Consider the following 20,189-nt stretch of genomic DNA (forward strand, 5'->3'; position numbering starts at 1 on the left):
TGGGGTAGTTGTTACAATATTACAGTAGTGATGTGTGTGAAAACACTTAGGACCACCCAAACACTTTTTTAGCTTTTGGGAGGTTTTGTCCTGTGCATGCATATGTGCCCGTTGAGGGCTACTTTAACTTTGTACCTAGCACACCTCATAGTCATTTTCTTGGTTGTGTGCTCTTGAGCTGCTGCTGCTTCTCATATGCCTATGTGCATTCCCACAAGATTAACCCAATCAGATAGAATTGCCCCAAAACAATGCAGAGGGAAGTACACAATCCATGGGCTGAGATGAGAGATGGATGGGCTGAGGTAGGCTGGTGTTTCAGAACATAGGAAAAGCAGAAAGGACCCACAAATCCCACAATCAGTGTCGCTCCATCTAGCTCCGCCGTCTCACTCCCCGCCATTTTGTGCAGCTCTGTCCAGATCTGTCAAGCTCCATTATTTTAATGTTCATACAAATGTTAGCCTTCACTTTAGTGCATTTAGCTCCATATCCACAGCATCGGCACATTGATTTTCTTCCAAGTGTCCACTAAAAAGTGCAGCCAACTGTATAGCATCCTGGTAACTCAAGACTAAAATTGAACCGATTATTTGGTATGACATTCTACTCTCTACACTTTCAAATAAAGCTTTCCAAAAGTAGACATAGAGTTTACGAAGGTTTAAATTGGCACATACCCAAACCCATCATCAGACCATCCAGCTCTAAAAACACCTTCAGCTGTTTTAAAAGCCTCATCAACCAAACCTTCATATATCATGCCCGCAGCAACAGCATAAGTTGTTCCTGTCCAAATTTCACGGGATTGCATGCAGGATTCATCAATGCTGCCATCTGGGTTCATACCATTGACTGCACCCATTTTCCCACCATTCATCTTCATTACATTAAACTGAAAGACCTTCTCCAAAGCACTTCGCGCTTTGTAATCGTCACAAATTGAAGGTAAGCCGCATGCTCTTGCATACCACTGCCCAGCCATTTGATCTGCCTGAATGGACAAACTGGAAGCATCTGTCCCTTCATCATAATTGAAGTAGGAGCCATTCCAAAGCTTATCTTCATACACTTTCCTTGCACATAGAAACTTGGATTGGAAATGTTTTGCTGCATTGACATCGTTCACTTCAACAGCCAATGCTGCTGCTGCCTGAAGAGCAGCAAGCCATAGGCCTCCACAATATGCACTAACACCTGTCACAGACCATGTATCATAAGTTTGATCAGGAAACCCATCATTTTCAATCATGCAATCCCTATCTCTGTCAAACTGATCCATATATGCCATAGCAGTGTACACAGCTGGCCAAAGGGCACGTGCAAAAGATTTTTTCCCTGTTGCAATGAAATCCCTGTGAACTTGCAAAACAAATTTCGGGTTGAGATCCTTCCATCTGCTTGTGTCATGAAGGTTGTAAGCATTTAATTCATTCCATGGATCATGAAGCCCAAGATCATGAGGCACTGCACCCAGCACCTTCCTTGCACCAATATTACCTTCAGCAAGAAACTTGACAGGCTCATTGTTGAATGATAATGTAGCAGCAGCAAAGTCACGCTGGATACTGAGCTCAAGTTCAGGAAAAAGTGAAAGCAATGCAAATGATGCATAAAAATGTACATCGTAAGTGGACCACATTAAGTATTCCACTCCTTCCAGATACAAAAACTGGCCCACATTTTTATCCCCATCTCTAAGCAATGAAGTACCATAGGCTGACTGCAGTGTGGCAGCACCCGTTTTCCTTGATCCAGATATTGACATGGCTTTTAGAATGGTGGAAGATATGTCCCCTGCTGAGAGACTTTCTAATTTGTTCTCTGTACCTTGTCCATTTCCATTGCAAGAACCTGGTTCAATTTCCTGCAATGGTACAGTAACTTGAAAACTATCCCCAATCTTTGGAGTTCCATTGACCTCCAAACCCTCATCATCTGTCTCGGAATGAAAGCCATCAGAGTAGAACGATGTCCCAGAGCTTTGATCATCAGTACCATCCCTTCCCTCTCCGGGGATGGGGCCTAAGCCATCTGCATGCACAAGAGTTACCAGTTTTCATTACTTATCAAATGCTGAAGACTGAAGTACGACTGAATTGATAAAACGACTGTCAGGCCTAGTGTATTGCAATGAGAAAGTGCATACACATGTTTATACCATTACCAATATGCCAGATAGAAGGCAAGCACATCAAAGGACGCCTATGATGTAATCACGATAATAAAGAGCACCATAAGATTGAATCTACTTCAATACCATGTCCACCTAAGTTAACCTTGTTTTAACAATTTAGTCAAGTATGACAGTTTCAATACCAGAAAAGGCAAGTCGCAATTAGATAGAAAATTTATTGAAGGAAGCTGATTATCTGGTGAGTGTAAGACTAGACTGAGGGCTTTATAGGCTGTAAGATAAATCTACAGCCAAATGTGGCTGCAGAAAGACGTACACAACCAGGATGTCACCCCTGGAGCCTTATCTGCCTGGAACATCTAGGAAATTCTCAGATTAGCCAAGTTGAGGAACAATCCTAAAGTGTTGCGTCCTACAGTTGCAGCTAGCCATAATCCACAGAGGATTCTTCTAGAGCCATTGTGCTTTCTCTACGCCTTTTTCATGACATTAAGCCAACTTAGAGATGCAAGAAGGTGAACCAATCACTGATTGATGTATATTAGAAATGCATCTCCCCAGAAAGAAAAAGCAGTGGTGAAATAAACCATGAAAACAAATAGTTGTCTCTAATTGAGATGTTTGTGCTTGACCCACTGAATAACAGAAGAAAGAAGATTTGAGAAATAGGTGAAAGAAGTCAATGTTCTTGCATTTATTGCAATCAAACATTACTAATATTAGAGTTTTTCACTGAAGAGAGGACTGTCAGAGAGTAACAGTATTCGCTTTACCTGTCCATATGGTGCCACCTGCAACTAGATAGTATAGCTCATTGAACAAAGTGACCCTGTACCTGCAAGCCAGTTTAAAATATCAAAGGACTTGTCTGATAAGAAAGAAGACATTGACATTAACCCTGGAACAAACTGATGCTGAAGAGTTTAGTTTACCATTTCCATATCAAAGAAGTTTACAGGATCTGTTAAACCTACCATTCTGGAAGGTTATCATCGATCAGAATCGGCTGTTGCCAATTTTCAATAGCTTGTTCCCAACTTTTGTGATCTGGCCAGGAAGACAGAATAGTGATAATTACAATAGATATCCGTACTGAATGATAACGAGAGATAATGAAGACTATGTAATATATTTACAACCTCAAGACACCCAAAATGACACACATGCTAAACAATGGAACCTCTTTTCGCACTAAAATGCAAGTCATTTTTATGTTGTAAACATCAAGCCAACAGCGGGCTTATTTAAGGATATTAACCTTCAGTATACTTGTTGCTTGCTGACTGCCAAAATGAAATGGCCGAAGTAAATAAGAATTCAATGCTCCTAGAACTACTTTCAGTGACTATCTTGGTTCTCATGATACAGAAACAAAAGCTCGACCCAAAGACACAACTACAAGGGCAATCAACATAAATGAACAATTCTGGTGCATTGATGTTTCTTCCACAAGACTGAAGCATCTATATGTTGCTGTTGCAGGTTCTTTAGAGTTGTGATCCAAAGTCAGCTATATGGAGGCACCCTCTTGTACACTGTTTTGCTTCAGTTAGTGCATGTTCCATTGATATTTATTTTGCTTATTTTGCATGAGTGTGTAAAATATCCCTCATTGTGCCTATTTCCCTTTTTCATTCTTCATCACATCTGTGTTTTGTTCCTTTACAATTATCTCCACTACAATGAGGCTTATGGTACACGACAGCTGATGATCAGCAGGAGTGGCAGACAGCTATTGCTAAATGTCATACTTCTTTATAACCACCACCCCTCAAGGTCCCAGTCTCCATAATAGAGGCCCCTCATGGTGACAGTGGACAGCAATTCCTGCCCCGTCCTCTTTTCCCACCCCTGACCCCAAAACCCCTCCCATGTCACTATGGTAGGGAGGTGCTTCCACTCACCTTGAGTACTCCATCAATGCTCAAGGTTAGTATGGTGCAGTTTGTACTTTCATTGGAGCCTCAATCCTTCCTTGCATCAAGGTTAATGGCTCAATTGTCCCTCACCATTGTGAGGAATTGGGGATATGCCTGTATAGTAACCACACCAACAGACTATGGGGGAATAGAATAGGGTAGAGCTCTTCCTGTCCTCCCCAATCACACCACTTCTAAACCATCCTACCCTGCAGATGAGAAAGGTTTCCTGTTATACTGAAAGGGCTCCTTCTCCACCAAGAGGATCCCACCACTGCACACTTGTGAGACTTTGATGCCGAAGGCAAAATACTATTAAGTGCCAGCTAAACAACCCAAGTAGATAAACCAGGCACACAAGATCTGCACCTCTGACACTAAGCAACTATAAATCCTTATATATGCCTATGTATCCCCATTTCCTACCAACCACAGCTCAGCAACCCTCTTTACAACCTTACTGCAATTCACCATGAAAACTGTAAACCTGTAGCCTTGAGTTGATTATTCCAAGCACTGGCATATATCCAACATCTCAATCATGAAGATCATGAGAGGTACAAAATTGATCAGAGAGAACCAAATAAACTAGCTCAGACTGCGAACATACAGTCTGTCTGCAAAAATTCAATTCTGGGTGTCTACAGATGATACCACTCAATTACAAGCACTAACATATATCACTCATCCCATACATGAAGCAGATGAGATGAGCAAAACTCTGAGCAAAAAGCATAATTGGATCAACTCAGAAAGAGGGTTTGCAGAGCTGCCTGAACTGTACTGCAATTGTATTTCGATTACAAGCACTAACATATATCACCCATCCCATACATGAAGCAGATGAGGTGACCAAAACTCTGAGCAAAAAGCATAATTGGTTCAACTCAGAAAGAGGGTTTGCAGCTGCCTGCACTGTACTGCAATTGTATTTCACTGCTGCTACAGAAATGACAAGGACATGCAAAACTTCATCTCTAGCTCTTCAAAAATCCAATGCTCTAACTATCTGCATAAAATCAGCCTATGCAAGACCTCTTATTGCTCTTCTGCATCCTCGATATCCCCACTTTCAAGTGATAGTTCTTTCTTTTCCTTCTGCATTCAGTTGATTTGCATGGTCATCCTCTTTCTTTCCAGTTCACTAAAGTTCCCACATTCATGGATTTCAGACCACTTACTTCCTAATCCCTATGACATGATAAGGTTCCTAGTCACATTACTAACTCCTTTACTATTTGGGCCATCTATTCCTAGTATCCTTACTAGTGTCCGCCCAAAGCTACATGGGTCGGCTTTATTTCCACACACTGTGCACTGTGCTTCCAGCTTCTTTGTTGATTCCTTGATTGTCCGCTACTACTCACCTACAAAAGGACAAAAGCAGTGGATGTGGCCACATTCCTTTATTCAAGAATAATGCAAAGGGATACAAGTATGACAAGGTCATAGACAGTGACAATGCTAGGGATTCAATGGAAAAATAATGGCATGCAAAAAATGCAGAGTTGGTAGGAATGAAGATTGCAATAGAAAGAAATACGTAGATCTGGACGAGCTTGAACAAAAAGAGAATGCTCTATGCCTGTGAGAATCTTTGCAGGAAAAGGAGCTTCAAATGCAGGAAAGAGAAGTTGGTGTTAATACATCAAGTAATAGAGAGAGAGTACTTGCTCAACAGCAAAAATCCCTTAAGGTGAGGCAAAATGATGTCATGGGCATGAACCTATCATGCATATGGAAAGAATAAGATCTAAGAAGGCAAAAGATATAAGTTGCCATGGCCATTGTCGCTCATACAAGAGTGACCCCTGGATGTATGGAAAAGGAAAATGAGTTCTGAGTATTGCTAAAGAGATTGACATTACACTGATCAATAGTCGAAGCACATTGTTATACTTGTAGGACTAAGGGCATTTTGATTTCTATCCACAAGTTCCTAGTGCACCATGTATGGCACATATCAGTGTCCACCACTTAGAATATGCTAGTAAATAAGCCATTATTTTGATCACAGGAATGAACATGTGCACAACTAGTTCCTAGTGTAGTATGTGTGACATACAATCAGTCTCCACCACTTTGAACCTGCTAGTAAATTGTTGTCTATGCCGCATGTAAATAGTTGCTCTCATTGAGATATTGACAGAACATGCAAATACTCTTTTGTCTTGAGAATAGCAGCACTGCACTTTTACATGATCATTTAAGGTTCTCAATTACAACACAGCCTTCATTCAAGAGCAGTCGCACATCATGCTATGGAACTCTTAGCTACCCACAGAGACATACAGGTAGCAAAGAAAACAACACTTAAAGTTCCATACATCCCACACTTCAATACTATACCACTCAAATTGGAACACTACCATTTTCATGTAGTATAAGGTACATTATTGAAAAGTAAATGCCACTTAAAAGTCAAAGATATATATCAGAAAATCTATTGCACTATGGCTGATGATGACTAACTAATTGACTTTAAAAGGGGAAAGATGAAGTAAGTAAAGTCCATAGGATGAGATATATACAATTAACCTCAAGGATACTGAGATTTTATATCGTTGCACCACAGCCCACAAAGGTAAGATTGTATAAAATCAAAAAGTGAATGCTTTAAAATGCAACAAAAAACCAAAGATATACCACGAATAGCATCACGAACAATTTGTGCAGCTGCTTTTCCAGAAGTTCCATAAAATTGTGTGTACCGTCTGCACATACAGTTCATAAAATGACACAAATTAAAGTACAGCTTGCAAGTCTGCACTATAAAGTGCAAAACAAACTTAAGAGAACCAGGTGGCAAATTTCACCTTGACTCCTCCAATCAAAAAGATTAGTGACCATATAAACAGCAGTCATAGAGGATGCTCCAGAGCATTAGAGTCTGAAAGCAACAAGTACAGTAAACAGAATGAACACATGACAGAATACATGCCTGTGATATGACTTCCCCTTCACAAATTTTACTTCTGGACAATCCCATGCCAATGCAAACACCACAGTCCTCTTTTCATGAGGTGGAATAACTACTGTTGCAGCAACAGCAGCACCAATTGATGAGCCCTGTGCTGAAGGTGACAAGGGCTTTGTGTTCCAATTGTCAGGATCAAACGAACCATGCTGTCAACAGATATTTCAACAGTCTATGATCATCAACTATGCAACAAAGAAGAGAAAAAAAGTATACACGTAGTAATGAGTGTTTGCTCAGACATGTGCACACACACTAACATTCAGAAAAGACAAATGTAACCAACCTGTTTCATCTTCAACCACATATCTCCGGCTGATAGATTACAATCTTTCCCACAGAAGGAGAAATTAGGGCATATGGATACTGAAATATCAGGAGTTTCCTGAGCTGCAATTGCAAAGGTGATTGGAGGAGATGCCTTTGCAGTTCTGTAGAGTAGATCTCCATAAGCACAAACCATACAAGTACACTGGAATCCCTAAAAGAAAATAGCGCATTGAATTTTTATAAAAGCAGACTGCTTACTTGTGATGAAGCAGTACACCTTGAACTCCATCCTCTTCTCTGGAGTCAGTACGACATAATTAGCCATGTTAAACATACAAAAATATAGTCGCATCTGAATGCAGGTGCATGGAGAGACCAAGCACCTTTTTTAGTCTCCTCAAAATTTATTGTGTTTTGCAGGAGAGATTTTCATTTCTCAAAATCACACAAAGATGGTTGTTTAGCTATCATATAATGAATGCATACAGATAGCATTAGGGTACATGCAAAGGAACTGCAAAGTTTCTTTAGTCCCTGTTATGAATGGCAAACTTGTTGCATGCATGCCTCATTTTATATTTCCTTTTCATAGCATTGTGTTTTGTAATTTGGGAACTTGGCACACACACTCTCTTTTTCTCTCTCTCATTATAAATGTGAGGCAGTGACTGATGTGATGGTATGAAGGAGCTGCAATGAGACACATGTGACTCTGATGTGGTGACTGACATAATGCAGTGAGTGATGCAGTGATTGATGTAATGCAGTGAGTGACGCAGTGATTGGCATAATGCAGGGAGGCTGACGTGACAGCAGTGACACAGTGACTGACGTGATACAAGTTTCTTGGTGCTTGCCTTTTTGTGACGTGGTGCTCCAGAAGCAACCCAGGAAACTGACGTGATGAAAAGAAATTGATGTGGTGCTCCAAAAGTGATGCAGGAAACTGGCATGATGCTTCAGAAGTGACTGCAAGACTGATGTGATGCAGTGACTGATGTGACTGATGTACTTAGTGCCTGACACGACCGGCACGATTGATTGCAAGCATTGATATGGTCGCACTAGACAGGCATTACCTTTCATACATTGCAGTGATTGTAGAGATGGTCGTGCTGGACAGACATTGCCTCTGATGCATTGCAGTGATGATCTGTTCCCCAATCTGAAGTGGGTTGCACTGGACACAGGCAATAACTGTGTTGACGCAGTGACAGCAACTGCTGAGTGTCTTTGGGGCTGTTGCTGGTCTGATGCAATAGTGACCATATGCAATAGGGAAATCACACGCTGTGTAATAGTCTGCAATAGTGCAGCATTTACTGCAAGTTTAAGCTTGGCTGAAATTGGATTACTGAGGCACAGCAGCAAGCATTGCACATAGCAATATTGGGACCAATACTTGTGAATGCATTCATAGTAGGGAGAACATACATTCACAAATATAGGTGAACCAGTATCACAAGAAAACAAGGCAACACCCTGGTGGAAGAGCAATCTTTCCAAACCCCAACAAAGCTCTACCAGAGATGCGGATGTGATGCACTCACACCAACAAGCATCAAACAATGCTCTAACTGAAGAGAACATGCAAGCAGGGCATGGACAACATAAGATCTTTCATAAGAGCTGAGATGAAAGAAATGTATGCATCAATACATGCTAAAGTATCATAGGAGATGAAAGCAAACATTAATGAGTGGGAAAATGGGAAATACAGTGAAATAAAAGCAGAATTACATGCTGAAATGGCAAATAACATGGTGAAATTTAACATTGCTTGGAAGGATGAAATGGAAATGTTGAGAAAACACACTGATGCATGCATGACAGCCAAAGACAAAGCAATTGTTGAGCTGAAATCTCACTTAGATGCTTGCAAGAAAGATATAGCAGCATATTAGGAAAAAATCAATATACAAAAGCCACGCTAATGGCACCTGAATTGAAAAAAGAGATGGAATGTCTTATGAAGGAGATGCATACATGGGCCAATGTAGTTGAAGGGGCAAGAAAAAAGATCGAAACAATGGAAAATGTCACTAAAGAAAATGCTCAATGGATTGAGGTTGCAAAAAAAACAAAGGAGGGCACATGAGCAAAGTGGAAGTGATGAACGCAACCATAGAAGAAGAAGCAAGATGGAAAATCTGGGCACTCCGAATTCCTGCAGTAGGATGGGCTGGAAAAGGCACTCCACAAGATGCAACAGCCCTAAAAGAGCAAATGGAGGGATGCAAATGAGGTGGGTGACGGGTCTACACGAGATGGCCCAAGACAAAGAAGTGAGCACCTATGGAACACACTTGCTAGCTTTGGGAGAAGTGCACATAGGTTAGTCATTTTCAATAATCTCTCATGCCAAGATTAGATGCCATGACATGCTGGAACCATAAGCAATAGCTTGGAGTATAAACAAGGAGAAGACCTAGGTAAGTTCATTTCTCACATGAAAGGGCTCATGGCACAGCTAACCTCAATTCAAGCTCCAATTCATGATGAAGATGCCATTGCAAAGGTATTTCCAACCTTTGTAACTACTCTTACAAATATCCCTAATCCAACCTTGGAAAGCACCATCCAATCTTATTTAGATGAGGAGAAAAGAAATCAAAAAGAAGGCAGCACTAGTCAGGCATCCACTTCAACCACCCATGACCAACTCTTATTCATTTTGTATCCACTAAATGCTCCTTCCGCAACAAAAAGGGACATCTTGTCAGCAACTCTTGGAAAAAATATCCTAATAAAATGAAGTGCAACAAATGTAAGAAGACAAGGCATATTACAAATAAATGTCCTACAATCCCTTAAGTACCAAAACAATTGAAGGCCAACTTTATCTCCAACCCATAGATGATCGACTTTTCTAAATCTATAAATCATCTACCTATAAGCACTCTTGTAGCCTGATTTATAAATGCATCCCACTTTGTTTGGGGGGGGGGGGGGCGCGCATTAACATGTCTTGTAGTCCAATGCCACTCTGGCATTGAGGGAAGGTATTGAGAGATAGGCATGTAAACCCTATATATGCAAGAGTGGATAAGGGTAGCCGGGTGTGAATGAACTAGAGGGCAAGGGGGAAACCATAACCCTAGCCATCCAAAGGCTATTTAAACAACCTAAAGGTCACTCTCAATGAAGAGGAGAGTGTACTAGTTGTACTTGTGAACAACTCATTAAGCAAGATCTTCTTCTTGTACTCTCTCTCTCTCTCTCTCTCTCTCTCTCTCTCTCTCTCTCGCACACTCTTGCTCTCACTTTGATATTTCAACAAACTAGACCTAACCATGCCATAGAGCCACACTAGACAGGGCCATTGCACTTTGTCGAGCACAACCACCTCAACCACCTAGTCCATGACTAATGGGCCCATACCATAATCAGATCAAAGGCATCATTGTGAGGCAAAGAGACTCATCAACACATCAGCACAGCGGTCCTAGACCATATCATACCCTGGATCACATGCTGACCTTGAGATTCAGAGAAGCAGCTACTGTATCTACCTCCAGTTCTGCTTCAACTACATTGCAGTTGGCCCCTCTGCTCCTTGAGCATACTTTGTACTCCACCTTCCTCTTCCCAAAAGAAATCTTGGATAACATGCTTCACCAAAGCCGTCCAAGATTTAGAGAAACCCAAGCAAGAGATGGCATACCACCTGGTAGAACCTGATTATACACCATTACGCTCCCTGCAAGGAAGAGTTTGCTGACACTCCAATAGAGTAACTCAGTTTTGCATGCACCATATACAAATTGTGCAGAAAACTGCTGTGACTTGGTTTGCATGCACTCCATACCAGTCATGCAGAAACCACATTTATGTGACTGCAGAAGGGCCCAAAGTTAACATTTCCCTTTTCAAAAAACCAAGTTTGTGGTACTCACCTTGTCATAATGCAAGTTCCTTTAATTTGCACACACTCCTTGTTCCTTTAATTTGCACACACTCCTTGTTCATGATGTTACTACCCTATTGGTAGTATATATTCCTTCACTTTGCAAAGCCTATGTATATGAGTGTACTTGAAGCTTCCACAATCTGCTGACCCACCTGTCCATGCATGTTTTGACACCCCAACAATCTGTATTGTCACTGAATGTTCTGCTCCATCAATGCAATTAGACTGTTAAAATGACACCAAACTTTTAAGGCCAATCAGTACTCATGACTGCAACTGCAGCATGCTCATACGCTACATCGTTTAGCCACCATTCACTTGTATACCAAGCAATGGTTGTATTGGAAAATATAGTTCTCACAAAAAGGAAATGCTTTTGGGGAATAAGGGAAAATGAGCTGCAAGGGGAAAGGATTTTGTTTGTCAAAACTCACCTCTGAGTATGATCCAAGGCCATGAATAGCTTCTTTATACTTGACCTTTTTCAATAAAATAAACATAAAGAAATGGGTGATTCTTTTCCAACACTAAACATTTGGAATATCAAAAGAAAACATCGAATTGTATCCAGGATTTGGATTCTAAAAGGCATGAGAACCAATTTTACAAAAATTGTTTTAAGCAATTAATTGAACCAGTTCACGATGTTATACTCAGTAGTACACTAGCACATTATTCAATGCTAGGGCTGACTCAATTCAAAGTTATTTTGGCATCAACATAATTCAAATTTGAACTGCAAAACTTACTTAAAAGGAGTGTTGAAATGTCCACCTGACAAATGTGAGACACCGCCGATAGAGTTCTGCAGCAACAGCAGATATTGTGGTTTTTTCATCCTTTAGACATGCTGGACTAAAAACTTAAGCCAAGTCAAGGCAGGAACTCACTGTCCATGTAAAAAGCAAGCTCACAGTTGCTGCATCTTTACCAGTATTTGCAAGCTGTAACATTTGGGAGCAAAGGGGAAAAAATTACAGCATTGCAAAAATGAGACAAACATCAATGTAGAAAATGCTTAGATAATTACTTCTTTGAACCAGTCTTGTTACTTGAAGCACAACAAAAGACAAATCTTGATAATAATGCTTACACAAATGTCCAAGCGACAGGTCCATTCAAATCTAGGTATCAAAGCAAATATTTGCATAACCAAGCCTCCTTTGTACACTCATGCAACAAAGGATTGACTTTGCACAAACATTTTTCATGTATCAAAGAACTATCCTTTATACACTCATGCAACAAAGGATTGACTTTGCACAAACATTTTTCATGTATGAAAGAACTCTCCTTCACATATCTAAAGCAAAGATCTTGGTTCCTCACAGTGTACGAGAAGACACTAGTAGGTAAGCTGCTTTCTTTGTAATTGTGTGGTAAAAATGGGGATATTTGACGACATGAGATCTTCAAATCTGGATCAGGTTCACCTGTAAACAATTCACAAGGTGAAACACTGTAAAACTCTCATACCAGATAACTACATAGAACCCTTCAAATCCTTTGAGCACAGCAAGGCCGGAGTGCTTCACCATCATAGATTGTCCATGCTCGGGGAAACAGCGCATGGTAAGAGCAATGTTGCCCATTCAAATTCCAGCTCCAAGAAGAAATGCCTGAGCTGTCATCTTTCTTCCTGAATGAAAGATACAACAGATACTGTAAGCATGTCATACTGTCATCAAATTAATTGATGGTTAATATATGCTTAGGCTCTTAAGTGTTGTCATTGTTTCTCCAGGTTGCTGCCTCTCTGCATTCTGAAAGTTTCACGTTTCTACTATTGACTGTACACTGCAGCTGCTGAAATTGGAAATAGCTTGCAATATGAAGCTCACTTACCGCACTTCTTCAGAAAAACCAGCACCTAATACAGAGCAGTAATTTTTCCCACTCTCTCGTTGTATAAATACCTGCATCAGAAGTGCAACATCTTCATACGATGGTGACTCATGGTCTTGATACACTACTTAGATAAACAAGTGTTTCATTTGAAGCATGTAACATAGAAGACACTAAAACCTACAGAAAACTGATTTCCTTGCACTGGTGCTTCTTTACAGACACCAGGTAGCAATTGGAAATGATGGAATTCACCTCGAAACCCCCTGCCGATACTTCCTGCCCTACAGTACAGACAAGCATTGTAACTGATGATACTGTGCTGGTAGCTTTAACTGCACATGATTCAAACTCATCTTTGTTTTTCTTCAGCAAGTAGATGTTCACAACGTTCTACTCACCCCATTCCACCTAGAGGTACACCATGCGATGCTGCGGGTTTGGGGCCTTTACGAAAAGGATCGATAGGGGCTTTCTGCATGTATACAATAAAACCAAGTTCATAATCAGCAAAAACTAGAACTTAGCCAGCTGAAAAACATGATGTACAACTACTGCACAAGGCTTACCCTTCCTTTCGCACGCTCAGACCTTGCATATTGCCACACTCGCCATCCTAAGCCAATCTGAACAAGCCACAATGCTTATACTATCAGGCACCAATAATGCAGTGACCCAAGTAGACACTAGTTGATGGAGCACTCACCATCTTGAATGTTTCCATCAGTGTAAGAGTAAACTCCCTCAAAAAATTTGCATGAGAGTCTAGTTTGCGTCGCCATGCTTGAGGAGGAGGGGCCCCAGGATCCGATTCCAGCTGGCAACAAACATTAACCAAATTCAATCCTACTTTATACAATTTGACAACTGGTTAGATGTTACTCCTCCGATTTGCATTTGGCATCAGAGCAACACCAACAAGCAGGGCCTGAACTTGGATAACATGAAAGAAACATGAGGTGCAGGGAGTTATCAATTGCTATAATCAGTTTTTGCAATTATCCAACCTACTACAACAGCATTTTACAGATATCAATGGCCTTCCTTGTGAGCTGCAATCCAGTATCTGTATTCAGCTGCACTTTCCAGTCCAGACAAGAGAGTAACTCACTGCATGCATCGTTGTCCTCTGAACAAAGCTGTTCACTGACCAGGACTGCCTTCTATCATGGAACATGTTGGATGTTGCCATCATCATTTCCTGAACTCTTTCCATTCTTGATGGCACAAACCTATATAAAGAATGAGCTGTGTGCCTTGCTATAGCATTGCCCTTCTGCTGATTTACTCCCCTAGAACTACACCAGGTTGACAGTAATCCTCCCTGTTGCAAATATAGAAGAAGATTAACATCAGATTACACGTTTGATCTGTCAATTTTTAACCTTAGACTTCTGCAATTCCACAGGTATGCTCCGTACTTGTATATTTGCAACGTTCTGAAAGCAATATACATTTGCAGTGACAAACACTGGAATGAACGAGCAATGATGTTGACGCCCTCTGGTGATTGCTGCATGCGGAAACCAGAGACGCATAGAATGAGGAGGAAAATCCAGCAAAGCACATGGAGAAAGCTGTCAAGTCTGGAGGGTATGCATGGGAACGCCGAGATGTAACTACCAATGCGTTGCAAGGAGTAAGAATGGAGACTGAATAATTGATCTGAGAAGGTTCAAGGACCGTTTCGGTGAGCTCCCAAACCGATCAAAGCCATAACTGCTCTTCTGATCATGGGAACGAGATCCTTGGCGCAATCGTTAAGCTGACTGCGAATGCTTCAGAAGTGCCCGTTCCACAAGAAGGATACAGCACGCGGTCGCCTACAAGATGCCAATCCAACATCCAGGTCCGGTTGAATCACGGGAGAGGAACGTGCGCAGGGTTATCGGCACGCAAATGCGGCCGGTTGCCCCGTGAGAACGATGATCTGGTTGGCCGTAAAAGAGAAGCATTTCTGAAAGAATCACATTTTGCTGTTAAATAGCAGGAGAGGCAGCAGACGATGGCCGATTCGAGAGGAAATGACAGCGATGGAGTACTCAAAAAACCGTTTCAAAGGAGGAGAAGAGACTGAAGGGATCGGATCCTTTCATGCCTGCAATTTCCGGAGACGATTACAGACCAGTCATGGTCACAAGTCTCGCAAGCTGTGTACGTTGATGCGGGAGATAAATAACAACAAATTGGCAATTATCGTGGGTCTCCGCGAGAGAGAGAGAGAGAGAGAGAGAGGAATCATTCAGCGAAAAGAAAAAAAGGAGACGGAATTCAAAGTAGAGACTCATTTGACTGCAGATGGCAAATGAAAGCCTTGCGGCCTCCAGGAAGGTTCACATGGGGCGAGCGGTCCAAAGCTGCGTGATAGAAATTCGCGAGGCCTTTGAGCCACCAAATAAAACAGAACCCATATGGTCCAAATCAATAATAAAAGTCCCGCACAATATTAGTGGGACAAAGGGGATTCTGGAATATGGGTTCGAGGGTAGAACTTAGAGTCTCAATGGTAAGATAAGTCAAAGGGAGTTAGGTAAGCTAAGCACTTGACTTAGCTATCGACTTTTGTATCGACAGATATTATTTCATCTCCAATACAATATTTCTTCACTTCTAGAACTCACATTCATCACATACGAGTGGTACTAGTAGGCCTTCCACAAGTTGCTACATCAATAGTGGTAGGGGGATTATGTATGAAGAAATAAGCCTTCACGCACAAGAACAAACCCTACAAAGGTCAGGTCATGCCGCTTAACAGCAAGGAAGATTGAGAGAGAGTGAGTGAACTATGAACAATGAGTAGGATATCACCACACATCATAGCCTAGAAGAATGCAACATTAGAAATCAACTTGATAAGATTGATGGAGTACACTTCTTTTGCGAGGGGAGGGGATACTTTGTTTCACTAACAATCGACCCTAATTCCACGAAGTTGAATTTGATGTTACCTTCTCTACATTGATCTGCAGAACCCCTCTTACTTGTGTGAAAGTAAACAGTACTTGCATGCGGATCAATTATCAACTACTTTTGAATCAAAGATAATTGTGATTCTCTATGCTTAGCCACTAAAAAGCCAAGTTAAGCACTGGCAGATGTCTAGAAATACTGAGAAAAAGGGATATAATGCAGGGGATATTTGCTCACACCCCCCCCCCCCAAATAATAATAATAATAAATTGAAGTCTCTTGCCCTCCCACTAGCGCTATGATAGGACTATCTACAAGCAGGGATAGTAGAGTTCTTTTTGCCCTATATATCCTAGGTGTGACAAAGGTCTAAAGCCTCATTGTTGTATCCTCCTTCCAAGCAAAAAATCTATAAATTGCCTTTTGATAGTAAAACATCTTGTACTTTGTCAACTTCCATGAAACTAGGGTTACCTTTGTGAAGATCGTGAATATTTGGACATTTCTAATATTCTCAACTTTCATGAAGCTAGCTTCTCGGTATTACATTCTCAAGGAAATCACATTCTTTTAAGTTGTGGCTCACACCATAATCCATTCATATTTGAAAAGGACATCTTTTTCTATTGCATTTTTAGATGAGAATAAAATAAATGTTTCGTTAAAGAGTGTTCCTTAGAAATAAAAAATGGAATTAAAAAGGGCTAAAAACTGGGACGTGATGGAGGTCAAAGCACTTCATCATATCTTTGAAATCTAGGATCATTTACATCTACATCTAAATAGTAATTTACAAGATCTAAACAACAAATATTTAACTTATTTTGACTTCCATAAATTCTCATTATGAGACCTCTCAACCTTTAGAGTTCTATGACATTTGGTGGAAAAAGGGTAACGATAGCTTTTGTTTGGCCTATTGTAAAGCCAATCACACAATAGGAGGACAAAATTTGGCAAATATATAATTCATTTGGCAATACTAAAGGATATGCTTTTGTGGCATATTAGTGGGCTTATGAGTTATTATAGAGCTAGCGCTTTTGTTTGGCCTATTATAAAGCCAATCACACAATAGGAGGAAAAAATTTGGCAAATATATAATTCATTTGGCAATACTAAAGGATATGCTTTTGTGGCATATTAGTGGGCTTGTGAGTTATTATAGAGCTAGCAACGTTCCTATGTCCTCTTTATTTCTCAATGCAATGAGACTCTCTGAAGAGGATGAGATGGACCTTGTAAGGAAAAGGATGTTTTGTTAGCCCTAATTGCAATTGAGGCTTTGTGCGTGCGTGCGTGCGTGCGTGCGTGTGTGTGTGTGTGTGTGTGTGAAATAAACTTAATTCATAAGGCGAAAGCTCATAGATACAAACATTACAATTTGGCACCATAAAAAATGCACTTATTGGGTTACTAAATACCATTTTTTGTTGTGGAACTTATCAACATGGTTAAGAGTAGGTTTTATCTCATGTTTCTTTCGAGCATGTTTCTACATTCACATTTTGTATTATGGTCCGTAACTAATTATCGGAGAAAAGCTGGTATGGCATGCTCACCAAGAATAATCAAATATGGTATAGAAGCTAGTAGCGTAGTCGAGACCAACTACTAGATACTTTCCGAGTACTAGCAAGGGTTTGTAATGTATCAAAAAACCATTAGATTGAGTATATATGCATAATCATCTAAAGTGCAACATGCAACATCATCTCAAGCAACAAATACAAATATCAACATTATGGGTCCTTCTTCATGAACCAAATAAGGACTGTTAAGAAAAATTATTACCTACCTTGAAGGTGATACACTACTTTCTAGCACCTTTCAAAACTACTAGAATCTTCTTCCTTATTATCAACCCTTCTTCTCTCAAAGAGGTCACAATATGCTTGTTCCCAAAAGGTTATTGTGTTTAAACCTCCATATTCCATCAATTATCACACCTCTAATTACATTCCATAGCTTTAGTGTTTCCACATTTAGCAATCCTTGATCTTGAAAAGGGGCTCTCTTAAGAGTGATGTGTGCATGTAAGCCCACCTTATGCACCCTAGAGCTCCAAAAAGTTGAGGGACATTCTCCTCTTCCCTCATGCACATGAGACAAAGAATGAAACTTGCAAGGCTTTCCCAGTTTTGCCCTTGTGGGAGAACTTGTTCATTAGCACCTTCCACAAAGACTAGGTTCAGATTGGGTGTTGGCATTGCTCTCTAGACGTTCACATGATGTTGTAAATAACATTCTTAGTAATGTATCTTCACACTATAAAACATTACGAATCCTCATATGTTTCCAAATAACTCTTAATAAAAAGTCTTCAAGGTGCATCAAGGAATGGGAAAATGAGCATTCCCAAAGATGCAAGGGATGCACTTTCTTTTGCTTATAGTGAAATAGAGAGGGTAGCATTTCACATATGATAAGGAGGTAAATCAAGCAACACAAGTGGCGCATAATTCACTCTTCTATTCTAAAGATAGGTTTTGCCACTTATTCACTTAAAGGCCCCCAACCCTCATGGCACTTATCCACAATATGAGAAGTCACTCAAAAGGCCATTGGCTCATGCTAGAAATAAAACCATAAGTGATTTTTAGCTTGTGTAGAGGTTAGACATGGGCCCTACATCTTTAGGAGAGAGTAACAAAATTACAAACAATAGATCCATTGTACCCCCAAAAATATAACACCTTCAATGTAATGTGGTATAAATAGCTAAATCCACGTCAAATATGGATAGGACCCCTAAACCCTTAGTAAAAGGTGACTTGTATGGCATCAAAAAGCCCATTCTTGTGAGCTTAATCAAAACATCTAATGGCTAAGGAGTTGTAAAATTATTAGTAGCCTTGAATTGCTTCTTCACTTTGAGTCGTTTAGAAATTACAAGAACTCCTTTGATTCCAAACATATTTTTCTAAAGCAAGGAATCCTTCGCATTGATGAGGTGAATGTGTTCATAGAAAAACTCAGTTTATACCATGAAAATTTGTGAGATTGAAGGGGTTCTTGTCAACCCACCATAAGACCATGTGAAAATGTGAAGTGTGCAAGGAATGCTAGTACTTATAAAGATGGCAAAAACCGTATGGGCCATTCTTACAATTTATGATCGATGCAACCCTTACTAGTCTTGACAACTCATTGTGACATAACACAATAAATGTTATATGGAAGCCTACACATTTTTCAATTGAAAACTTTTATCTTGGTTCGCAAAAATGTCTTTAGTGAACATTACACTAACTTGAAAATACTTTTGAACTTAAATGCTTGTAGCTTCTTTTTTAGAGCTTATCATCTTTGCACATGGTCGAGTTTAGTTGTGTAGCATGAATCTCGTAATGGAGCTTCCATTCACAAATGATACCCCTAATAACAAAAGTTTGCAAAACCTTTGCATCATTTGCCATTCGAATAGATACGTCTTTTAGCATTTAATGTAGACGGCATAGTTCTACTTCTCCATGCTATGCCCTTGGGGCTTCAGCCATATCTCTCTCTCTCTCTCTCTCTCTATATATATATATGTGTGTGTGTGTGGTTTTTTTTTTTTTTTGTCCCCAGACCTGTTACTTACACTTTAGTGTTGTACCTAGACTATGCAATGGTTGTCCTTGAACGCCAGTGCAGTTCTTTTTTTAAAACAAAATGGGAATTTAGAAATCTGGAAGTATTAATTATCCAAAAGTAAGGAAACGTGCCGTATTATAAGGCTCTACACCAGTAAAATGACGTCAGGTGAACAAAATGACGTCATGTGCACGATGGCAAAAGCACCGCCCTAAAAGGTCGAGAGTGTTTAATCAAAATCTAATGGAAATGCGGTCAAACGAAAGGAAGGCACGTGAGCAGAATCAAAAGTTGCAACTATCGCAAAGAAAAGCCCAAACAAAAAGGGGCGGTTGGCCGACCTCCGCTAAAATATTTAGTTTCCTGAAAGTGCAATGCGTAACGATGGCTTATCATCCAATCACATTCTAAAATTCTCATTAATTTTTTAAACAAAACAATGCCCGCACCCCTCCTGGTCGAGAAAATAAAATATATATACACTCCATCGAATTAAATAAAATACTCTCCTCGTCCCGCCTTCGCTTTCGACAACAAATCACCAACGATGTGAATATCGAACGAAAATGATAAATTATTAGTAATCGCAGTTAACTAATCATGGTTGGTTCTGTCCCACGGTCTCCAGCTCACCTATGG

General features: G+C 40.3%; 1 protein-coding gene across 5 annotated transcripts in view; it reads right to left on the reverse strand.

The window, feature by feature from the left end:
- Window positions 1-15,383, reverse strand: part of LOC148026304 (uncharacterized) — a 51,515-nt gene extending 36,132 nt beyond the window's left edge. The window contains exons 1-20 of one of the 5 annotated variants that reach the window (XM_087690722.1): window positions 15,157-15,373; window positions 14,480-15,015; window positions 14,170-14,382; window positions 13,765-13,875; window positions 13,628-13,684; window positions 13,460-13,533; window positions 13,243-13,342; window positions 13,059-13,129; window positions 12,749-12,852; window positions 12,543-12,646; window positions 12,104-12,157; window positions 11,963-12,018; window positions 11,648-11,692; window positions 7,562-7,600; window positions 7,320-7,464; window positions 6,998-7,182; window positions 6,703-6,770; window positions 3,112-3,184; window positions 2,911-2,972; window positions 681-2,034 (exon numbers count right to left, since the gene is read on the reverse strand). In XM_087690722.1, coding sequence (XP_087546848.1) covers window positions 681-2,034; window positions 2,911-2,972; window positions 3,112-3,184; window positions 6,703-6,770; window positions 6,998-7,182; window positions 7,320-7,464; window positions 7,562-7,600; window positions 11,648-11,692; window positions 11,963-12,018; window positions 12,104-12,157; window positions 12,543-12,646; window positions 12,749-12,852; window positions 13,059-13,129; window positions 13,243-13,342; window positions 13,460-13,533; window positions 13,628-13,684; window positions 13,765-13,875; window positions 14,170-14,382; window positions 14,480-14,596 — 3,032 coding nt within the window. In that variant the 5' untranslated portion in view covers window positions 14,597-15,015; window positions 15,157-15,373. Of the gene's footprint in view, window positions 1-680; window positions 2,035-2,910; window positions 2,973-3,111; window positions 3,185-6,702; window positions 6,771-6,997; window positions 7,183-7,319; window positions 7,465-7,561; window positions 7,601-11,647; window positions 11,693-11,962; window positions 12,019-12,103; window positions 12,158-12,542; window positions 12,647-12,748; window positions 12,853-13,058; window positions 13,130-13,242; window positions 13,343-13,459; window positions 13,534-13,627; window positions 13,685-13,764; window positions 13,876-14,169; window positions 14,383-14,479 lie in introns of all 5 variants that reach the window. The other 4 variants (XM_087690726.1, XM_087690721.1, XM_087690725.1 and 1 more) reach the window with 4 other exon arrangements.
- Between the last annotated feature and the right edge of the window lie 4,806 nt (window positions 15,384-20,189).

Source organism: Lygodium microphyllum, chromosome 13 (assembly GCF_053477565.2).
Source record: "Lygodium microphyllum isolate KBCC chromosome 13, Lygodium_microphyllum_v1.1.10, whole genome shotgun sequence".
Classification (NCBI taxonomy): domain Eukaryota; kingdom Viridiplantae; phylum Streptophyta; class Polypodiopsida; order Schizaeales; family Lygodiaceae; genus Lygodium; species Lygodium microphyllum.